The sequence below is a fragment of the Pseudorasbora parva genome, chromosome 2 (genome assembly GCF_024679245.1).
Source record: "Pseudorasbora parva isolate DD20220531a chromosome 2, ASM2467924v1, whole genome shotgun sequence".
Lineage (NCBI taxonomy): Eukaryota > Metazoa > Chordata > Actinopteri > Cypriniformes > Gobionidae > Pseudorasbora > Pseudorasbora parva.
Window position 1 is genome coordinate 51324498 of NC_090173.1, and position 24323 is coordinate 51348820.

Here is a 24323-nt window from a genome sequence, read left to right on the forward strand (position 1 = left end):
GCTCGCAGGGCTTTTTTTTTTTTTTTTTCATTTTGTAAATGTCACGACCACCAACTCGTGTTTTGTCCCCGCGAGCGCTTGGGTTTCTCAGTCACGGGTTGAGTTTGAAGGTCTCCTCTGCATAATTTCCTGCCTGTGAACTGTCGTTTCCTTTAGAAAAAGCCAACAAACATACCATCGCGTCGGCCCTCTCGCTGGCAGCGCATGTGAAACGGAGCAGTAAAAGCCAATCACACGGTTTTCCAGTGTTTTTTTCCGCTAGTTTTCCAGGGGACAGATGGACATGTTCCTGTCAAATAGCATAATGAGTCAGAGAGCAATGAGGGAAATAAAGTTTAAATGCCCTTACTGACAGGCCTGACAAGAACACAATACTTTTCAGTGACCAAAAAAGAAGAATGTGCGTAGACAAAAAATGTGGCAACATTTCATTGATTCATATAGTAAAAGTTAGGATTAACTACCGGACGATGCCGATAATCTCGTACACGTGCCAAAACTTTGAATATCAGCTGATTTTAATGTAATTATGTAAACAATGCCAATGTGAAGACTCATCCTAACTGAAAAACAAAAGCTAAATGTTTGCTGAAGGTAATAGCCAGCTGATAATGTTGGCTGGACAATGGACATTAAAATGATTAAGTGGTCGGATACAACTGTACACATACAAAAAATGCAAACAAACACAAAACAGCTGAGCACCACTGGGTGTGAAAACACAGAAACATGAGATGCTGCCAACAGCTCTGCTGAACAAACACAGCGCTTCTGATATTAAATGTGATCTACATTTTCAATAAAGTAACACCAGTGACTCTCAAAGGAAAAATTATACACATATTAAATACATAAACCAGAGGGATTTAAAAGGCAGGCATTTTCTCCTCGAGTCTCTTCAGGTCTCTTCGAAAAAGGTTTCAAAACATTGAAAAACAAGTTGGGTTTGGCTGTGAAAAACTTGTCACAATGTCAAGGTGTTGCTATGCTTTTACTGCGGTTTTCACAGTTGTTTTTAGCAAGTTGTTATTGTTGCTTTCTAGGCCAAGTCAAAAGAGTGTTCTTGATAAATGTCTGATATTATGGGCTCCAGATATATTCAGGTGCCTTTTGTTCAAGGTTTACAATGATGTATTAATGATGACCAGGTGAAATTCGACTGATGGACTGAAACAAGCAGCACGATTTGAGGGGGGTCATTCATGTCTGTACAGGACTCGGGACCTTTTTTCCTGCGGCTGGTGCGTCTAAATTTGGTTAGAGGTCGCCCTGGTGCCACTACCAATTTGTTAAACTGGTAAACGCTGACATTTTTCTAGTGCATTAACTTTATAATGGTAAACACACGGCCGCTCTTGCACCAGTACACACCGCAAGATCCAGTTAGAAATAGGGCTGTTAAATATATATATATTTTTTAAATCATAATTATTTTGGTCAATATTGAAATCATGATTATTTGTGGGTGATGACGTGTTCAAAATCTTATTTCATGATACAAGTAATTTAAAATGATGCCAGTGAAATTTCATAATTATCAATACTTCAGAAAAACCTTACACTAGGTTAATTAATGCAAGTCCTCAAAACTGCTCCAGAAGACAATCAATAAGTCAACAATAAAAAAAGAACAAAGAAAAATTAAACACCAAAAACGAGAAAAACATGAAATAAACAGTGCTTTCAGTTTTTCAGGAATATGAACAGATGTATGGATGATTCAGCTTCTGCAGAGACGCAAGAATTCATTTAGCGTGTGAATATCGTAGTGCATTATGGGTATGGTCTAACCATTGTGCATTGGCTGTACACTCGTTATTGTGGTGCATTGTGGGATTAAACGAGTGCGCTCAATATCATACATTATGGTTTTGGACACCACTACAAGTGACTGTCCCCTCAAATAGTGCCTCGGCTTTTTTTGAATCCAACACGGAAGTGACTTAAACTGCAATTCATCGACTGGCCACTAAAGACAGACTCCAGAAGGGAGTAAATCCCAAAGACCAGAGGAGGCGAACTCCGGTCCTGCTCTGCGCCCCAATTCGCATACTATCCATACTAAATACTATTTGAAAATAGAATTGGTATGTCCCGAATCGTAGTATGCTAAAAGAGTATTCCAAAAGATACCTGTATGGTTTACTTTTTCCGGTCCGAATTCGTATGCGAATTGATGCGCACTCTAACGGCTGATATTACCCACAACCCACTGCGAGTTGGAAGAGGATTCGATTAGAACTACAAATGCAGATAAAGTGTTAAAAAAAACTACAAACATGACGGATGTGCGAGTCCGACGGTTAAGTAGAGCGGTTTAGATAAAGGGGTTTGAGTGAGCAACTATCAATATTTAACCTGACAAAAATATATTTATTCAGTGATGTCCACATTATATTTCACCTGCAGCAGCATTGTGAACTTTTGTAATGACCCGTTTGGCCATTAACTTTTAAATACAACATTATTTTTAAACTGCAAACACGAGGAGAGTCTCTGCATTAAAGACCCACACATGGAAGATCAACGAGCGGCTACATTTCTCTCTGATACGGCAGGAGATTAAACTGAATGTGGAGGATTTGAACTGTGATGAATCTGACGATGATTGACAGGACAGATAAACGGTGACGGGATGCTCGTAACTAAGCGACAGAGTCTGTTAAAGATGACGGAGTAGTTAGTCCCGAAGCTTGCATACTTTTCTGCTAGACTCAAAAGTATATATTTTTTCTTCACAAAAAGAGCACATACTTTTAGGACATAGTAGAAGTAGGCGAACTGGGACGCAGCACTAGAGTTCAGCTCCAACCTTGATCACACTCATTCGATTCAATAGCACCAACTATAAGCAATACTAATAGCAAACTAAAAAGAGACAGCAACCATTCTTGCACTGAGAAAATGTAATTCTTTGTATATCAATCAACACAATGAAAAGATTAACAAATAATAACAGAAATCAAAAACAACCAACAACAAAAACTGTAAATTGCAACCGTTTAGTCAAAATCCTTAGAAGTAGATCAAAGACATGATTTCCCTGAAAGAGCCCAAACAATTATCCTGCTTCATTCTGGTCACAGACCGCATCAAAGAGAGGGCAGGGACATTACAAACACTTTAATGATTTTACCATTCACAGGAAGGAAACAATCGGACAATGGCTCACAAAGGAGCCCTTTACAGATTCGGTCATGAGCGAAACAATCGTCTGACCGGCTGAAAGAACAACGACACAACAAACACAATCTATGACACCTCCACTTTGTTTTCATTAAGTCATTCTTTCGGCTGATTTTGAGGGAATCACTAGCTGTGTTTTTCATCAAAGTTGCTAATTTATCATACACAATATTGGAACATCACATGAAACATTTGTGAATAACGCAGGCTTTTCCATCCCAAAGTGTTAAAGAGAACAAAAGCGTCACTTCTTGGGAAATTGGTGCAAAATATCTGTATTGGGGATCATGTCCTCAATGTCCTCTTGGGTTCGGTTGGTGTTTGGGAACGTAATCATGGGAGGAAATTTAAACCAAATCATTCTGATGACAGACTCGGGCGTTTCAGAGCCACCAAACCAACATATTTAGATGCTGCGATGCGACTGGTCGGCAGGTTGGTCCAGTTTTCGGGATTTACTCTGTAAATGTGTTTCAATTGTAGTTCTTATCAAATAAGAATGTATCCGTCTCTCAATTGAGCTCATGTTCTGAATTTATGCACATCTTGCCATTTCCATTCAGCGATTTTCTAATGCAATATCCCAAAATGCACAAAAAAGCAGGTGGTTTGAAACATGGCTATTGTTAAGCATGTTATCCTTCAAAAAATATTGCCATTTCAATAATGTAAAAAAAAAAAAAACTGTGCATGTGCATGTCAAAACATGTTTTTGTTTCCCAATGGAATTAACTAAAGACTTTAAAGGATCTTTGTGTGACCTACCATCTACTTTAATAACTCATAGCAGTATAAAAAGGACTATTAGATGACAGTGTGTTGTGTATCTATTCTTTTGGCCTCTAATGAGAATCACTACTGAGAAAGAGAAGTACTAAAACAGAAACCTGGACACATTACAGTAATGAGAACGGGGGTGTGTGTTGGCTAATACAGTGCAGTGGATCATAGGCCCTGTTTATAGCTGGCATTAAAGGGACGGCTCACCCAAAAATGAAAATGATTCCATGATTTGCCTTCACCTTCAAGCCATCCTAGGTTAATAAACCCCTTCTGAAGTAAAGCCATGGGTTTGTGTAAGAAAAATATCCATATTTATAACTTTATAACGTAAAACATCTAGCTTCCGCCAGATCGACATTCATATTTAACTTACAAAGAAAGCTGAAACGTGTTAAACATGGATATTTTTCTTACACAAACCCATGGATTCCCTTCAGAAGGCATTTAGCCGGAGCAGTTTGACAATGGATGGATTCACTTTTTTTAGGCTTCCCATTCACTGCCATTATAAAGCTTGGATTAGCCAGGACATTTTAAAATATAACTCTGATTGTGTTCGTCTGAAAGAAGAAAGCCATACTCACCTAGGAGGACTTGAGGGGGAGTAAATCATGGGGTCATTTTTATTTAGCATTTTTGAATTAACTTTCCTTTTAAAATGTGTTTTGGTCGATTGGATCACAAGTGGACGACACTAAATACAGGTGTAAACGTGTCGTTTTGAGCTTGTCCACTTTCGTCCACTTCTAGAGGTAGTTAAAAAACATTTTTGACTGGATTGCTTTCATAGTGTAAACGCTCATGTTCAAACAGCCACAAAAGACCATCTACAGGTGTAAACGGTGTCTGAATTTGGCCGTTTTTTACCACCGTGGTGGTCTAGGGCTGTGCCGGTAAACATGACAATGGCTGAGAAGCACCGGCGCTGGTAGGCACATTTTCTAAATGTGAATGCTGTTTTAAGTGAATATTATGATTTTTTTTATAATAGGTTTGCAATTAAATTTTACCATGGAAAGAGATGCTGAACGAAAGAGGTAGACATTGTGAGGTGAGCCAAATTTAAGCTCTGTGATTTGTGATCTGGTCACCCGATTTTCCCTGAATTTAACTCCATTTTATTCTATTGAATATTGACATGGAATATTTTATTTATATATATACATATATATATATATATATATATATATATATATATATATATATACATATATATATATATATATATATATATATATATATATATATATATATACATATATATATATATATATATATATATATATATATATATATATATATATATAAATCCTCAGAGATGTAAATGAAGTACTGCGGTGCTAAAAAAAAACTGCCACCGTCACAGCCCTAGTCTGAATGTCTCAAAAAAAAAGGAAGAAGCTTAATTTATTTATAATTTAAATGAGTCTGATTTGTATGTGCGTGTCAGTGACATTCACCTATAATAACTTAACTTCTCACCGCTGGTTCATAACTATGCGACGACAATTCCTTGCACAGACAATAGGAAACCTCAGTCATGTGGGCTAAACGAGCCCGATAGGAAGCATGTGCTAAACACTGAAGCGGACACAAAGGAATATCTTCTTCACATGGCAGCTCGTTTTGACACCTGATTTGACGCGTAAGAGAACAGCACAAGGCCTGTCGCTGAATCGAGGGGATTGTGCGTGAACCCGCGCTGACCCACTTTACCCAACGGTCATGAGCGCTGAACAAAGAGCAGCTGTTTATCAACACATGGACATCTGAAGACAGGCGTGATCGGCTTTAAACGCTTAACAGCGGAGCAGACGTCCTGATAAACAACAGCTTGACATCAATGAACTGCTAAGGTGCAATTATTAATCATATCTCCAGCTTCCTTTAAAGCTGTGAATAATAGTGCTGGTCATATGATGTGGTTAAACATTGCAAAAGAATCATCGTGCAATTTTTGTCTGCAATGCTTGGTGTGTCAATACATCGATGTGTCTTTTAGGTCACTCCAGATTATTTTTTTGGGGCGATTCCCAGATGAAATGCCTTGTTGTTATTATATATGTATTTTAATATCATAAATTACACAAAAATAGACCTAAGCCTTATGACTTAACCCCCCCCCCCCCCCCCCCAAAAAAAAAAACACAGTTTACCTAAATATTTAGTTATTATTGATTGATTTACGAAATGTTTAGTTGAGCTTAAGTTATAAAAAGTTGCAAGTTACTATAAAATGGAAATATTTAAAACACAAATTATATATGCCTCTTTAAACAAGCTTAAAATAGCAAGTTTTAATATTTCATTACATACACAAAATATTTATGAACTACCAAAAATAAGCTTTAGATCACTGTACGAGTGAGTATTCAAGACCTGAAAATGACCACATTAAAAACACTTGTGAAACTATGACTGGAGACGTGGCAAATATCAGGGCTGAGGTGAAAATATTGATATCTCGATTTTAACGGGATTCTCATTTTGATAAACTAATATTGATCCTCAAGTCAAGGCATCCCAGATGAACAGGGGGAAAATGAACTAATAGATATCAGCGTACCTCCCAGCTGATTGATTACAGTACACTAAGAATTGCACAAACAATATATATTTGCATAAATGTCTGTTTCCTACATCAGGTTTTTCCCCCTTTCTTTCTTTTACATATTAAGAGTCAAACGTTTTAACAAGAAGAAATGTTGAATAATAGTGTCAGCAGACAGAAAAAAAAATCATCACTATTTTATTTTAAAATCAGGCAAATTATACACGAACAAAACCCTATAAATCTTCAGAATATACAGGAATAAAACTCTAATGTTTGGTTTTAGTAAAGCTGCAAAAGTAGAGATTTCTGACTTTATAGGCTGATTTCTGACACGCAGCAAGAGGAAAAAAAGAAAACAGCCTTTAAAGACCTGTACTGTAATTTAAATCTACAGAGGCAAACATAATGCTACTAAAAGATGCACAGAAATGTGTATTTTGGATGTTTTGTTTTCCACTAGTCTGAACACTTTGTGAAAAGGCAAAACATTTTGAATTATGTTTCAATACTGACACAAAATTGATTATTAAAGCCACAATGTGTGATTTTTTGCCACTAGACGTCACTTATACTTGATGATGCCTGACTTTGGTGGAGCTTTTATTCTGCGGTCATGTGAATGTGGGAACGCAGCGCTGTTTTATCATATTAGACACATCTGAGTGTGTTGAAGGTTGTGTTATAATGCATCTCAGCGGCTGCTATGAGACACTTGTTCACACTGCAGTGAGCTAGAGCGATATATCAGGCATTGTAAAACATGGGACTCGCTGTAAATCAAGAAAATCAGGTTTTAGACTAACTGTGTTGAGATGGAGAACAATGGTCAGCTTTCTGTTGATGAATGATCCAAACAGCCGCTCACCGACCTAATAAAACATCATATATTAATTAAAGCTTATTTGCCTTTGCGGCTATGATTTAATCGATAGGCGACGCACGGACACAGGCCTTGTCCAGGTTAAATATCACTTATTTCTCTGGATATAAACATTCTTGGAAACATCTATGATAATGTGAGTTCACAAGTCAACAAAATGTTTTGCACTAGTGGGTTTTGAATTTTGTATATTTTAACCTTAAAATCCATCCACGGATGGATCTCTACCTGTCAAGATAATATAAACTCTCCTGATATTAGAGTAACAATTACAGAAGAATCAAATAAAGCATATTTTGTTGTCTTTTGGAGCTTGTAAGGGTTCAGTTTGAGCAGATGTTTAATACCATCATCTCGGTCCTCATCAGAGCTCATTTCAGTTCAGCATCTGCCTCATATTCACCATCTCAAACATATTCTCAAAACATCTTCAACATCAATATTCAGATCTCTGACAGCTGCTTCACCAGATCTATCATCAAGTGGCAGTGACAGTAATATTGGTTTGTGTTCAGCAGTTATTCATTGAGCCATTTCATGCTTTGCTGATGATTCTTTCCTATTCTTTTGTTTTCTGCCTGCGGTAACTATGAGTGAAACGTCACTTCATCATCAGACATTGTGCTTCAGTTTCAGACATTGACACCTTGAGGAGTAAAGCTTTAAGATTTAATTATTGTTGTGCAGAAGAAGAAGAAAAAAGACTTACAAAAAAAAAGTTTTTTTTAAAAAAGTGGCAAAAAGTAACTAAAAGTAAAAAAGTTTAAATGAGAAAAGGCCATTATTTTACAATAATTTTTCTTGTTATATTGTTTATAAGGAATGTATTCATCAATGCGAAGGTTGATGATACCCCAACTTTAAAAAAAAAAAAGGTCTTCACAGGTCGCTAAAGACCCGAGGTATGCGTTTTTAAAGACCCGAGGTATGCGTTTTACGGGTTAATACAAAAATCTTGCATATTGTGCCTTTAATGCAAAGTTACTATAAAAGTGTATCTTTATTATATAATCCGAGACAGACCTCTGTGATGATATAAGAACAGCTAAACAAAGCTGGCATGTAAACATCACTCACACACACTCGCAGAGAGAGTTATTGATCGGGTGATTTCTCACCTGCTGACTCGCCAGTGTTGATCCAGTCCGGATTGGCAATGCTCGCTATGGCAAATATATCCGCAGCCAGAAAGAGACATCCTGAAATAATGGTGAGTTTATCCATCTCAAGTTCCCAGGGCTCGGACACAGGAGTGCAGAACTGAGCTAGTCTCTCACAAGCGGGTCAGTAAACAACACTGCCCGAGTCTGTGTGCATGATATGCGGTGATAGATATGATACGGCTAGTGTCCAGCAGGTTTAGAAGGAAACAAAGCCCCTAAAAGACCAGGCTGTGCCCCTGATCTTGCTCCTAAAAGCAGCTCAGGGCTGATGCTCCATCATCCTCACGGACTGCGGGCTTCTTCTGTAACGTTACTAGCTAACGGCTACAGATCATCCGCACGGTTAGTTTGCCGTCCGGAGGGCCCGCGGCCACTCGACGTCCACATATCCATCTCGGAGAAAGTCTCAACCGCGGGATTTAACAGCGAAAGGCGTAAAAGCAACGAATTAGAGCCGTACGGGGCCGTTTTGTTCGACGGTGTTGTGGTCCATCTTTCTGCTCAGCTGCACGCGCATCTGCACGGACGCCGAGCGCGAGCACAGCACCGCCGCATCACCTTCATGTCCCCCCCTTAAAAAACTCGTCAAAATGTCCGGAGAAGGGTCGTTAAGTGAGTGAATTTGTAAAGCAATGACTTGTCGACGCCGCAGAAGCATGAGAAGCGGCGGTGTGAGCGTACCTCTCGTCTCGCGTCTTCCCCAAATGACATCAAGCGAAGACCCCCACGCAGCGTCAATCGTCAGACACAACAGGCCCGCGAGATCTCGCTTTGCCCGCTGCTCTCGCGAGACTCCGCGGGGTCTGCTCTCTGTGTGTGGGCATCATCAACATCTGTCAGCACTTCTGTAATTATTACCCACTTAATGGAAGGCAGTAATCTCAAAATAAATTTCTGGAACAATATATGCCTTATGCACGGTAGGGAAACAGACCGTAACTTGTTTATGTTGTGAATGATGAGCAGCGCGGGGTCCAAAAGCCTGAGAACGCTATACAAATGCGTGTTGTTTCGCATTCGTGCACTATAATTACATTAATCAGCTTATGTTTACATTTCAACTCATTTGCTAATGTCTGAAACAAACTGATATTAAACAGAATGAATTACAGACATACAGATGAGTATATGGATGGACACGGCTCAAAAAACAATCATAATTCACATATTATGGAAAAAGGAAATAGCCAAATTATAGTAAATTAACTATTATTAGTGTTCATACTTCGTTAACCTCATGGCACATACTCAATACTTTGTCTAGCTATGAGAAAATGTTTACAGTCTTTTCATATTTATTTATGAACTCATTATCTTTTGATTATATAGGTTAGTTTATTTTAGTGCTGTCAAATCGATTAATCACATCTCACAAAGGTTTGTGCGTGTATATATATATATATATATATATATATATATATATATATATATATATATATATATATGCACACACACACACACACACACACTTATACATATATACATACATACACACACAAACCTGTTATATATACACCGATCAAGCATAACATTAAGTGAATAACAGATTATCTCCATCACAGCACCTCTGTTAGTGGGTGGGATAGATTAGGCAGCAAGTGAACATTCTCTTTTCAAAGTTGATGTGTTGGAAGCAGAAAAAAATGGGCAAGCGTAAGGATTTGAGCAACTTTGACAAGGGCCAAATTGTAATGGCTCGATGACTGGGTCAGAGCATCTCCAAAACTGCAGCTCTTGTGGGCTGTTCCTGGTCTGCAGTGGTCAGTATCTATCAAAAGAAGGAACAGTGGAGAACTGGCCACAGGGTCATGGGCAGCCAAGGCTCATTGATGCACGTGGGGAGTGAAGGTTGGTCCGTGTGGTCCGATCAAACAGACGAGCTACTAGAGCTCAAATTGCTTCCCTCGGGAACAAATTATTTTTAACACGCCCAAAACAAACATCTTTTGTTTTAGTCTTGTACTTTTAATAACTCACACATTTCTTTTAAAAACCTTAAACAAAAATCAGAAATATGAAAATTGTATTTATTTATTTTCCCATTGTCTCCCTCTGGCGGCCACTGAAAGAACTGATGTAAATGGGCAATGGGTCAGAAATCATGATCCCAAAAACTCTTCAGGGAAACTATGAAGCACACAAGCAGCATTTATGACTGATAGATTTGCTTTAATGAATGTACAGCAGACGTAGAGGGAAAAGAAGGAAACTGATGGCTGTGCTCTCAGTACACCAGATTTCATGATGAACAGACCAAAAAAAACAACAACAGTCAACAGAAATCAGGGATTAAGAATAATTTTTTTACACTTGAATAAGCAGCTGCACAATGTGTGCACTTTAGATTCGGACGTTCCCTCACAATTCATCAACAAATGGTGTGTTTGCCAGATGTCCACAACTTGACATGGTCTTCTTGCTTTCAACAAACTTCTTTGCAGCCTGTAGAAAAAATAATAATAATCATTCGTGAGCAAGTGTGGAAACACTATCAAAAACCACCAGGTAAGATAATAGTCCATTTTATTTGACACAATAATTGTTTATTTAGATCATTAAAAAAATAAAATAAAATAAAAACTTTTAGAATAGGTTTCCGACTCCAAACTTTTGAACAGTATTGTAGTTTATAATCGGATTGACGGCACAATCGGACCTCTATCAATCAGACTGATTTTGAATTTAACTGAAATTTCGATCTGATTCAAAGCAATGGTGTATTACGGACATCTTACAAACACGATTGCGTAGGTTTTATTTACGCCAGGAGTTCAGTACGCTCAGTACGAACTCAAAGGATTAAGAAAAGGTTGACTCGTCATGGGTTAAAGGCTTACTTTGACCACGTCGGCAGAGGTGACGGAGTCGATGACCTGCGTCACAGACTGTGGCGAGCTGTAGGCGCCGCTGCTGATCACCTGAACGCCCAACTCCTCCAGCAGACCCTCTGAACTCTCCAGAGACATCAGATAATCCGCCTTCAGCTGGTTTCTACACACACACACACATTAAAAAAAAAAACACATCCCTTCATATATACCAACCACAGAATATTTCTGAAAAGCCTGCCGTAGCCTACAGAAATATTTCCTGAAATTACAAGCATTTCATTTGTATGTGTTCAGATGGTACTGCTTATTTGTAAAAGCTTTGCCAATGTGCTTTATTTGGTCCGCTGACTGGCTGATGTTATTACTCACTTTGCTCTGGTGAGGTCATCTTCTGTAAGTCTTCCTTCAGCCACAGCCGTCACCTGAGCCACGGCTGCATTGATCACCTGCAGACACACAGAGAGAGAAAAAGAGAGATCAATGCAGGTGTCAATCACTCTCACTGTCAGCATTAAAGGTGCAGTGTGTAATATTTATAATGATCTATTGACAGAAATGCAATTTAATATACATAACTATGTTTACAGTGGAGTATAAAGACCTTACATAATGAACCATTATGTTTTTATTATCTTAGTATGAGCCATTTCTATCTTCACACAACACAGGTCCCCTTACAGTGAAGCCGCTATTTTGCACCGCCATGTTTCTACAGTAGCCCTAAACGGACAAACTTCTCTACAGAGCACTAGTCTGACTCTGCTTTCTCAGACGACGACATCTTTGTCCTGTGTCGGCCACCGTAGCTTCTCTATGCTCTTCGAAAGGGACGGGTGAACGGTTGCAATTCGCAACTAACAATTCACACACTGCACCTTTAAAGGAGCATGTGGCTCTCCTGCCTGAATCAGTTATTTGTGTGAATCACCATGACATCACCAGCATTTCAGTACCAATTCTGTAATGTCATTTCTAAATCAATCATGCATGATAAGAAAATTACTTTTTGAACCCTGTGGGTGACTTAATTACATCGTCTTTGAATTGTGGAAAATACAACAAATTTCATGTCAGTCTCTCTTTAACTATGTTTGTCTACCAAGTCTATCTGTCTATGATGAAAAGCTTCAGGGTATTTATGTCCAGCAAATATTATTATTGCCTTTACAAAAATGAGACAGTGCGTTGCAGTTTTATGTGTGTGATGTACAGAGTGAAAATGAAGATAAAAGGGATGAGGCCGCGGTACATAATGACATACAGATGACTTATTCATGCTCAGAGTAGAGAAGAAAATGTGCATCTGTGTGGCTATAAAAACCGGTCTGTTCCCAGAGCACTCACCTCACGGGCCGAGTCCGCTTGAGAGATGATATAGATGCCGAAGAGCCCAGAGTCCGAGTACGGGGCACTGAAAGCCGAGGCCTGCGCAGAAAACGTGATGGAAAAATTGTAATCACTGATGAAGAATATTGATTATTTAGGGTGTGTTTGTATTCATACAGGAGCTAATATGCGTGTCCATGCAGGAAACTTCTGTTTAACAGTCTTGCCATGTGTGGAAAACTACTGAGAGGGATTGTTTTGACAATGGGGGTATAAGAGATTGCGACTTCTGTTATGTCTTCAGTTCACACTCGATGCAGACATTGACTGCGGCTCTTTCTTGCAAGAACTAAACCTTTATAATGATAATTGGCTAATGTTTGTCTCTTATTCAGTAAATTGGCCGAGTTCATTTTTTTACCATTACAAACACCAGCATCTCAACTGTAGCTAGAGCTTGTGTAAGCATGTAGCAGAAGAGATGACAGAGGACTCACATCAAAGGGCTGTGCGGTGGCCTTGGCGATGCCCTGGCTGAGTTTGCTGGTGGTGTTGGATCCCCTCTTGACGTGCGGTCCGGCTCCCAAAAGCCTCTGCAGCAGGCTGAAGGCGTTGGCCTCGGCGGACCCTGTCCCGGCTCCTTCACAGGCCAGCAGCGCGTGAACCAGCCCTCCGCCGCTCTGCACCCGCAGCTCGCCTGCAGCACACCAACCTCCACTCAATCTCCAGATCACATTTCACACAAAACCACCAGTGCAGGTATTGTTGAGAAGATAATGAAGGAATTACTGACACTGAAGCTCATTTGCCAGCATAATGTTGATTCTCACTCACCGCCGCGGTAGACGGCTTTAGCCCCTGGTGCGCCGGCGCCTGTGTGTCCATTGAAGAACTGCTCTCCCACCTTCATCAGAGCGGCATGACTGACTCCTACGCACACACACAAACACAGATTCAACATCATTCACTTATACAGCTACAACAGTATTTTGTGCCATTTCAAAGCTTCCTTTATGGGTCTTGAGAGAGGAAATGACATTGGTGTCAATGAAGGCCTTTCTGAGCCATCGGATTTCAACTAAAATATCTTCATTTGTGTTTCGAAGTTGAACGGATGTCTTACGGGTGTCAAACAACTCGAGGGTGAGTAACAGAATGTTCATTTTTGGGTGAACTAACCCTTTAAACTTTCTCAAAATTGCAGCATCAGCTCTTTTCAGTGTCTTATAGTTTGGATTCAGCCTCTCTAAACTCCTTTCTGAGAGCCTTCTCTGCTCTGATTGGTCAGATGGTCCAGTCTCCTGTGATTGATCTACTCTATTCTGCAGTGGATCAGCAGTAATTACTTATGATTCGTTTCCGGTGAAAAAGAATATATAAAACACATAAAAGGGTATTTTTATGTCAACGAGAGCAACCGCAATTTTCTCCAAGCAAGCAGACTTCTATATTCATGAGAAAGACTTACCTAATCCAACGAGGGCCATCCTGCCACTGGTGTAATTATTTGCATAGAACTGGTGCAGCTAAAAGATGAGAGCAGAAAGAGATGAGCGTTCGCAAGCGGCTCAGCTTAACTAACAGAGGAGGAGCTGCGGTCGGTCAGTCACTCACATGATCGACGCCGATCTTCCCCACCATGTGCTCGGGACAGTACAGGGAGTTGGATAACGCGTTCTTATACGCAGCCTCATGCAGCTTCTCAAGAACACCTGTGCAGGTAAAGCACACCAGCATCAGACTCAGGCTCATGTTATCAGACGGTTTCCCACACTGGTTTCTCGGCGGCGGCTGTACCTATCTGTGGGCTTTGGTCCGCAACGGCCCGGTCGATCTTGATCCTCGGCGAGAGTTCGGACAACTCCCAGGGTCTGAAGTCAGGAGCAGTGGTCACATTGACCAGGTACTCGATCACGCCGTCTCTGCACACAAAACACAACGTTCGTTTGCCAATCCGTTGCTGCATTTTACAAATGGATTTGAGTAAAACACACCAATAAAACTACTGATTTACTTAGAGATTAAAGATTGCAGTTGACTTAAACCCAATTCTACTAAACCTAAATTATACTTCACGGCTACAAACATTTAAAGGGATAGTTCACATTTGAGTTTACCTACCACTTGTCTTCAGAAGGCTAGTGTACAGCAGGAGTGTTTGATTCAAGGTTTTTCAGAGTCGACTCAATTTACTTTACATCAAAACAGGGTCAGGAATACTACAAGATTGCAGTAGTTATTACACTAAATTTACACACTTTAGTATTTATTTCCTGACACAAAGCCTTAAATTCTCCTTATAAAAAAAAAAACACTACGCACGTCTCTCCAAATAAGTCCAATTTAACGGTTACATTACCTTGAAATTAATAGCTATCAGCATTGCTACATAGCTGTTGCCGAGATCTAACTTTACAGAGGTTTAAAAAAAAAAAAAAAAAAATTCACAGGAAACAAATATTATTTTAGAAATAAACAAACGAGAAAGCTAATGTATTCTTTAGTGAATTAATCTTATTACAATAGTAAAAAACAAACAAAACAAACTAACAGTAGTGTGTGGTTAACAGGGTTTAACTGTGTTTTACAGGTTCTGTGAAGGAGGATTTAAGACAAATTAAAGACAATTTAAGGAGTAAATCAAGTTCTCTAAATGTAAATGTCTAAGCTCACAAAGACTTTTATTAGGGACTCTTCAAAGTTCGAACATACAATTCCCAACAGATCTCTGTAACTTTTTAAATAATTTATACAAAAATAGCTTAAAGTTTGAGATAAGAAACCTATTGACATGTGATTTTATGATTAAAACAACAAATATCTTCCAATGGGTTCATAAAAGTCAACCCCATTCAAATGCAAGTCACTGGGTGCGTTTACATGCACACCAGTAAGCTGATAACTCCAAAATATCAGCTTATTGAAATAACCAGTTTTCCCCGTTTACATGCAAACCAGTAAACGGACAACGCAAGTAAACCATGTTTACATGACTTTATTAATAAACCAGGTTATTTCCTTGTAGTGACGCCAAAAAAAGAATAATGTCCGTATCTATTTCCAATGTTACGTCAGTTGTGAAGTTAAATAAAGCGTGCGCCGCGTCAGCGGGAGATTTACGGCTCATATTATCCCTCATGCTGTTATGCAGCGTTTAGACTGACCCTCTTCTACTTCTGTTGCATGAGATGAGAACACATCTTTACAATTTTCTGTGTCTTAAAAGAGTCTGCGTTTGTGATACATGTCCTTATTTCATGCAAAACGTGTTTAAATCTGCTCCAAGTTTACGTGTTTGTCACCTATCACACATGCGCACTTCAATAAGCCATAAGAGGGAAGGTTAATGCGTTTACATGCAGCGCGAAATCAGAGTAAGAGGCCAAAAACTATCTGTCCCGACCGGATTATGCTTACGCCGTTTATGACCTTACTCCGATAAAAGAAAACGGGTTACCGCGTTTACATGACCATGTTCATTGTCGGCTTATTGGGCATAATCGGCTTAAGAACGTGCATAGAAAAGCACCCAATGACATATTTGTTCTTGTTTTTATGCACAAACATCCTTAATTTTGTTTAATTTCTCAGAAAACAAGACTTAATTGTTTAATTTTGCATGTCATTAAATGCATCTTCATCGAATTATGTTGATTTTTGCCGATGTCATTAAATTTAAGGCCCTAGGAAATCTGGTTTATTTTTTGTTTTATAGTTTATTGTTCATTTCTGAACTCTGCTTTAATGGTTATATTAAATTTGACAGACTTTCACTCATCTTCAGAACACAAATGAAGATATTTTTATTGAAATCGGAGAGATTTCTGTCTCTCCATTGACAGTCTCAGCAACTCCCGCTTTGACACTTCAAAAAAAAAAAAAAAATGTATAAAGAGACTGTAAAAATAATCCATGAGAATCAAGGGGTTTATTCCAGACTAAACTCGCTTTATATGATGAATGAAAGTCTAACAGGTGTGGAACGACATTAAGGATGACAATTTTAATTTGTGGGTGAACTATCCCTTTAAGTTTTCTGACCTACTCGTTTGATTTATTCTTCCAAAATTTGACAAATTCCGCATTTATGAAGCAAATTCCTTTTTTATGACTTGATTCTGCAATTCCGTCCACATTTTCTGCATCGCAGAAGTCATAGAGCAATAATTTAATACCATGATATTAAATTTAAGACACATTTTCTGCATCGCAGAACTCATAGAGCAATAATTTAATACCATGATATTAAATTTCTGTTCCAGTTGAACATTTTCAAGGCCTTAAATTGTGGAAGGTCAACTTTTTAAGACCCGCGGAAACCGGGTCTTTAATGTGCATCAACACAAACGAGCTGTAATATATATTTGATCAGGATATCGCTCCGTTTATTACAAACACGTGCTGCGGTTTTGTCATCTGCCACTTTAAATGCTCAAGCTCTTAAGAGGATGATGGATTTCTGATTGCCTGACAAGGTTTGTTTTATCCACTGGAAAAAAATTGTTGTGAAAGTGACAAGTACATTGTTTCTCTGTGCCGTTAGCGTTATACTTGGTGTGGTTTGTAAAACTATACCTTAATCATTATAGTTACTAGGGGTGTAACGATACACTCGTGTCACGATTCGATACTTCACTCACAACTAGGGGTGACCCCGAATAGTTGAAGATTCGATGCATCGATATGCGGAGCCTGATTCGACCACGGATCTCACAGTCGAACCTTCGCGGGTGTTATGAAACGAGGATCATACCATTTTGGCAGTATGGGGGTGCTCAATATTCTAAAGACGTGTCGCGGCGCTGAGCTGAGCATCGGTGTGCGACCCCTTTAGGGGCGCTGAGCTTCGCACCGCGCCTTTAAAATTAGAACACGTTCAATGAGTGTACACACACCGGCGGCAGCATTCAGCGCCTGTCCGCGGCCACTCGGGAAGTAGTTTAAAATCCTGCTGCACCACAGAGCGCTTTCGTGCAGCTCATCTGTCAGTCAATTCAAAATTGAGCTTGCGTGTATATAATGTGCGCGTCAGGTGGCGGTGTGAGAGATCCTGAGGCGCGGGGCTGAGCTTCGCGTACGTCTTCACCCGCTTTAGGCACAATCGGCTTCAGAACGTGCATATAAACGCACTCAAAGTGTTCTTGTCCTCTCTAGGCAGGTATTTTTTTAGGATTATTTATCAAAATGTTCTTTTATATATTGTATGATGTTCTGTATTTCGATCGCGGCTTTAACATGTTATGAGAAAACGGTTTATTAATGTTTATCCACCACATTACCTTTTAGGCTATTTAAACCTAAATAAGAAAGCCATTGTCAGTTCGTCTGTCAGTTGGCAGGCAGTTTTGGTCACTTTATTAGAAGTTGTTTGCTGTGTGCAGTGTGTAAAGGAAAATAAAAATAGTTTTACCCTTCTGCTGACAGTGTCGTGCCCCTCCCAACCCATTCACACACACACAGATGATTCGACTATCGGTCGACCATAGAGAGATTCGACAATTCTCATTCGATTGTCTAAATCCTTAGTCGAGGACAGCCCTACTCACGATACAATATTTATTGCAATATTTTAAGCCAAAATAGTTGTTTTTTTAATAATTTTAATATATTATTGTTATTATATTATCAGGACACACAAATAGTATATAGTTTATATACGAAATAGTAAAAAAAAAATGTTTTTAAATAGTTTATATTACACAAATATAAAATGTATAGTAATACAATGGGGGACTATTTGTGTGATATATACATATATATATATAAATAAAAGAACAAACTATCTCTGGTTTCTTAAATATCTTCATTTATGTTTTGAAGTTAAATTAAACTCTTATAGGTTTGAAACGACATGAGGACATGACAACTTACATTTTTGAGTGAATTATACCTTATAAATTCAGCAAGTTGAGCTCTATAGCATGAATCATATAGCGATACCGTCACATTTTTATTTTACGGTGGGGTTATCAAAATCTCTTTATACAGTGTATCATTACATCCCTAATAGTTCCCATCCTTGCTTTTAAAGGGCCTTAAAGCTTTCACCTCTGTCTACTGAGAGATACTCACAAATCATCCCGTAGACAGTCCAGAGAATAGACCATGTGCTCCCTCGAAGACGTCACGCTAAACAACAGGAAATGAAACATGACAGTGTGAGAGAAATGATAGTGCGAGATGCGGGAAGTACTCATGAATAGATAAAAAGCTGACCTCAAGCTGGCGCCCGCTGCCTCCAGACCCCGACAGATCTTGAAAGCTGACGCACCTTTAGTGGTCTGAAACACACAACACGCATTAATTACCCAACAACAGATCCTCTGCACATCTGATCAACTCACACAGTCATTTACACAGATTCAGATAACGGAGCGGGCGTACCAGATTGCCTGCTAATCGCAGCATGTGAGTGGCGCCCAGGTTTTCTGCGGTCTCATAGCGGCTGCCGGCTTTCACGAACACGCCGACTTTAGAGACGGGGGAGCAGTTCTCCAGAGAGGCCACCAGAAGACCGCTGGGTAGCTTGGACACCTAAAGCAAACCGTGGTGATCATGAGTAAAGCACGTACGGTCATTTGAACGGAGAGCTTATAGCATGTCCAATCCCTTCACCTGGACTTCCTGTGGCGGGAGGGCTGGGGCTGCTGCAGGCTTTCGGGTCACCAGAGGTTCAGTCAGCGCCTCGCTCCTCCGGGCGGCAGCGTAGCAGCGTCTCTGTGGAAAACACTTACTGTCAGGAAACCAAACACAGCATCACGAATCTTTGGTTTTGAATCAGTTGGACTTTCAAACGAGGCTTTGTTACGTCGTACTTGAACCTTGGTTTTGAAATATTTTAAAAGTCTGATGAATTGATGATTGATGCTAAAGATGAATGACGGCATGATTGAGTTTCCCGCAGGAATCCACCAGTACCACTCAAAATATAACACTATTACAAGCTTACCATTGTGAATCGGGTTAAGGTAAGGAGATAATTTTGAACACTGGCTGGTTATGTACTTGCTCAAATTTTGATCTTGGTGATATCATTTTTTAATCCCCCCCTAAAAAAGTTACAGACTGCTGCTTTAATGAGATTTCAAAAATGGTGGATGTGCATTTAACTCTTTCCCTGTCTTTAATGAGAAAGCGCTTCCACATCAGAGACTAGTTTACGGGTATTACAGTTTAAAAAAAACACACACACACAAAAAAAAACATACTTTTGAAATATTATCGAGATGTCACTGCAAGAGGGAGAGGAAGTGATTTTGATTAAAGTGCACAGATACATTTTTTTGTAATAAACACTGCAATGTTTCATTAAAAAAAAGAGTTTTGATTTCATAGTAACTTTAAGACTATAATGTAATTTGCCAATTTCAAACAAATGACTTCCTACTTCGCTGTGTGCATATAATATCTTTCGGATTTGCGGCTTTAATGAACGTCAAACACGAACACCTCCTTCCCATTTACTCAGAAACACACTGGGATATGATCAATATAACTGAGCTGACATTACACTAAAACATTAAAGGAACACTCCACTTTTTTTGAAAATAGGCTCATTTTCCAAGTCCCTTAGAGTTAAACAGTTGTGTTTTTCCGTTTTTGAATTGATTCAGCCGATCTCTGTATCTGGCGGTAGCACTTTTAGCATAGCTTAGCATACATCATTGAATCGGATTAGACCATTAGCATCGCACTCAAAAATGACCAAAGACTTCATTTTTTCAAAGATAATATTTTCCAATTTAAAACTTTACTATTCTGTAGTTACATCGTGTACTAAGACCAACGGAAAATAAAAAGTTTAGATTTTTAGACCGATTATAGATAGGAACTATTCTCTCATTCCTGCGTAATAATCAGGGAACGTTGCTGCCGTACCATGGGTTAGGCAGCACCGTGATATTACACAGAAAATTGTTCCTAGCTATAGCGGTCTTAAAAAAATTGCAACTTCTCATTTTCCGTTGGTCTTAGTACACGCTGTAACTACAGAAGAGTCAAGTTTTAAATAAGAAAATATAGTGAAGTCTTTGGTCATTTTTGAGTGCGATGCTAATGGTCTAATCCGATTCAATGATGTATGCTAAGCTATGCTAAAAGTGCTACCGCCAGATAAAGAGAGAGAGAGAGAGAGAGAGAGATCGGCTGAATGACTTCAAAAACGGTAAAGCTCAACTGTTTAACTCTAAAGCCGCCTTTCCACTGCACACGACAAACGACCGCCGTCGGACCGGAAGTCATTCATTTCCAATGGAGAGTCGTACAGGGATTGCGTGGGGTGCCGACCATATGCGAATGCGGAATTTACGGATCCGTTTTGAGCTTCGGATGCGTTCAAATATTTGAACTTGAGCGACTACACCGTATGCGACACGCCGACCGGATGTGATGTATTCCAAAGTTGTCCAATCAAATCAGTGTGTGCGCAAGTTGAGAATTATTATTCTTTTTGTTTATCAGGTTTTATTTTGTTTTACAACCTTTTTAAAAATGCATAATAGATGAATATTAAATTATATATTTTTCTAAATAAATCTGCGAATGGGTCGGGGTCAGCCGGTAATTGAAACACACACAAACACCATCATTATATTCAGTGTGTGAATAAGAGTAAACGGTGTTATTTAGTGCTGATATTAGATAGGTCAGCGGCTGCTGTCTGGCTCTTGTGTAACGATCGCTGCGCCGCTCGTGTGTGTGTGTGTGTGTGTGTGTGTGTGTGTGTGAGAGAGTGAATCACAGTTCACCTTAGTAATTTAACTTATGTGATCTAGTTTACTAGTTTGAGGCGGCTGGTCCGGTCCTATGGCTGTTGGAAGAATGAACAGATCAGATAATAAATAAATAAAAACACTTAAAAGACGCAGTGTGTCATCATGTTTTTGTCTACCGTATATGAGAAGGTTTCGATATGATTCTAGAGAAGTATACAAATGAGACCGCAAGATATCTCCCATGTTGCCGTGTACGATCATAATAACATTTCCGTGCGACTGCCACTAGGGGGCAAACTCCGACAGTCGTGTCCGAATGTCGTGTGCAGTGGAAAGGCGGCTTAAGGGACTTGGAAAATGAGCCAATTTTCAAAAAAAGTGGAGTGTTCCTTTAACAGTGCAGCTAAAAATGCATGTTATTTTGTGTAACAAAAATAGAAAAGCCATTATTTCTTCAGTGTAGATTACTTCAATATACTACACAGACGTGACCCTGGAGCAAGTCTCAGAGGTGAAAGACAACAACAGCATTGTATGGATAAAAAAAATGTTTTTCTATTATGCCAAAAATCATAAGGATATTAATTAAAGATCATGTTCCATGAATATATTTAGATTTTTTTTTTCCACTCTCAGATTCCAGTTCTATCTTGACCAAATATTGTCCTACCCTAACAAACAAATGGAAAGCTTATCTATTCATCTTTCAGATGATGTATAAATCTCAATTTCATAAAAATGACCCTTATTTAGCGTGACACAACAGTCACAAATACCCAACGTGTCAATTTTCAATATATTTTTAAACCTATAAATCACAATTTTAAAATTCCCTAATATCCCTATAGGTCTTCCGTAAGGTATTCCCGTGAAACCATGGCTAAATCATCATATTGTTCTTGATCTGTGGGTTTCATCCTGATCCTGGGATGATGATGGTCACAGATTAGACGGGGTCAAAGGTCACATGTGACAGAAAGTATAGTATGAGTGTGTGTGTATGGGTCATGATGACCTTCATCGCTGAAATTAAACAGCAGCACAACTGATTCACAAACAAACACCACTATCAGGACACCCGAGATATGTTGGGTCCACCCGTGTGTTTATTAATGTAAGAGGAAAGTTTCAGCAGCTGCTGCCTGTCAGACACCGGCTCATCAATGACACTTTAGCCACATTAGCCTCAACACTGTAATGGCTCGTTTGGGGTGACCCTAAAAGCGCTTATGCGTTTAAAACACGACCTTTAAACAGCGAGGAGAAAGCCGAGCGGTGTGAGAGAAAGAGGACTCACGGAGAGATGAGTGAAACCTCTGAAACCCGTCATGACTCCCGTCCTCTCCTTCAGCCGCGGCGAAAGACAGCGATGGCCGATCTGAGAACCTACCCACAATCCAGTGCGCCTCGGTGGCACTCCATATATGGACACACCGGAACGCCAAGCTGTTTAATATTAATGAGACGTTACAAATTATTCAACACGTACCTGATTTGAGCAAGAAATCAAAACAACGGGAATAAAATCTGAACAAAAATTATAATTCTGAAACTAATTAAATACATCTGCATTTTGTTTATTGGATAACTTATATAAATTAAGAAAGACATGAAACGTATTTTTTTTTAATTTTACGTACAAAATTGATGATGTTAAAAAATATACAAGGAAAATGCAAACGAAAGATTGATCTGATTTACAAAACCACAATCGTTTTTGCTTCACTTTCTAGGTTCTGCTCCTTTATAGTGACAGACACGCATAATAACATTAAAGGCACAATATGTAGGATTTTTGGATTAAAATGTCCAAAAACCTCTACATTGTTATAATTTTTGTTTACTTGTGTACTTAGGCTACATACATACACATTTTTTTTCCAAGAATGTTTAAATCCAAAGAAATAAGCAATTTTAAACAGGACACAAACTGCTTATCAATGTGTAAAAGCAAAAATATGGAAGGATATCGTGGACTATTTTCAAAAGGAATTGCAAATTGTATGGATTAATTGTACTTTGGTTTTTATTACAAATATAGCCCAAATTCCCATTTTTCAAACACTTATTGCCTACATCAATAAACCCCGCCCGCAAGTCTGATTAACAGTTGACTGTGACATCGGAAGACATCGGAAATGCAAAGCAAATTCAAAGGCAAAGAGAAAGAAGACTTTGTATTTCTTAAATATTCTTTATTTGAGTAAGTTTCAGCTCATTTCATTAGTCAAGCGGTTTCATATTACAACATTTATTTTAACTACTTTATAGTCAAAAGCTTTTCTAATCTTGACAAAACACACATAATCGGAAAGCTCTCAAGGTTCGATATTTGGTGATAGAAGTGATATTTGGACAAAAATTTAGTAATTTGTAACAGGAGAATGCATCAAAAAATGTGGATGATACCGGTTGTTATTTTTGAACTTTAGTTTTTTGCGATATCAACTTCAAAATTGGAACACAACTTAGACATGACTGTGTTTTAATAGTAATTCTGGAGTAAAAATTATTTTGTAAAAATATATTGTATATAAAATAAAATAAAATATTTAGGAAAGTACATTTAATTTACATTAAATTTAAACTTCCATAACGTTTTCATACTTTAATTTTTTAAAGTGCTTTCACTTCTCACTTATTCACTTTTTTTTATATATATATTCTGCCCTTAAAACCAGACTAAACATATCATTCTTGATACACAGCCGTTTAAATTTATTGTCACGTCTATTCTCAAAGACGGGGTGACAGTTAAGGGGTTGAAGTACAAATTATACCCTGTTTTAGTCCGATAATTCCAAAATAAATACAAATAAATAAAAAATTGACATCAAAAGATTGTACCCTTATTATGCAGTTGTGTTGTTTCCCCCTCTTTTACGT

At 38.7% G+C, this 24323-nt stretch overlaps 2 protein-coding genes across 2 annotated transcripts in view; both read right to left on the reverse strand.

The window, feature by feature from the left end:
• mosmoa (modulator of smoothened a) overlaps positions 1–9318 on the reverse strand; it is a 48064-nt gene extending 38746 nt beyond the window's left edge. Inside the window, exon 1 of the mRNA XM_067423878.1 lies at positions 8522–9318. Coding sequence (XP_067279979.1) covers positions 8522–8627 — 106 coding nt within the window. The 5' untranslated portion in view covers positions 8628–9318. The remainder of the gene's footprint in view (positions 1–8521) is intronic.
• A 1396-nt stretch (positions 9319–10714) lies between these two features.
• uqcrc2a (ubiquinol-cytochrome c reductase core protein 2a) lies at positions 10715–22861 on the reverse strand. The gene is made up of 14 exons (XM_067423891.1): positions 22735–22861; positions 19339–19440; positions 19108–19257; positions 18940–19004; positions 18796–18852; positions 14521–14645; positions 14338–14435; positions 14192–14249; positions 13558–13653; positions 13221–13420; positions 12742–12822; positions 11767–11843; positions 11404–11557; positions 10715–11008 (listed from the first exon to the last, which is right to left on the reverse strand). Exons 1-14 carry the CDS (start codon positions 22765–22767, stop codon positions 10925–10927), a joined length of 1380 nt encoding a protein of 459 aa, XP_067279992.1. The 5' UTR covers positions 22768–22861; the 3' UTR covers positions 10715–10924.
• Positions 22862–24323: the final 1462 nt, after the last annotated feature.

Excerpts from the sequence above, each read along its gene's own strand:
- uqcrc2a (XM_067423891.1), bottom strand. The coding sequence starts at position 22,767 with ATGACGGGTTTCAGAGGTTTCACTCATCTCTCC. Across the intron at positions 14,646-18,795 it reads GACTGTCTACGGGATGATTT|AGACGGCGTGATCGAGTACC; the intron begins GTGAGTATCTCT and ends TTTTGTGTGCAG. Across the intron at positions 14,436-14,520 it reads GGACCAAAGCCCACAGATAG|GTGTTCTTGAGAAGCTGCAT; the intron begins GTACAGCCGCCG and ends TTACCTGCACAG.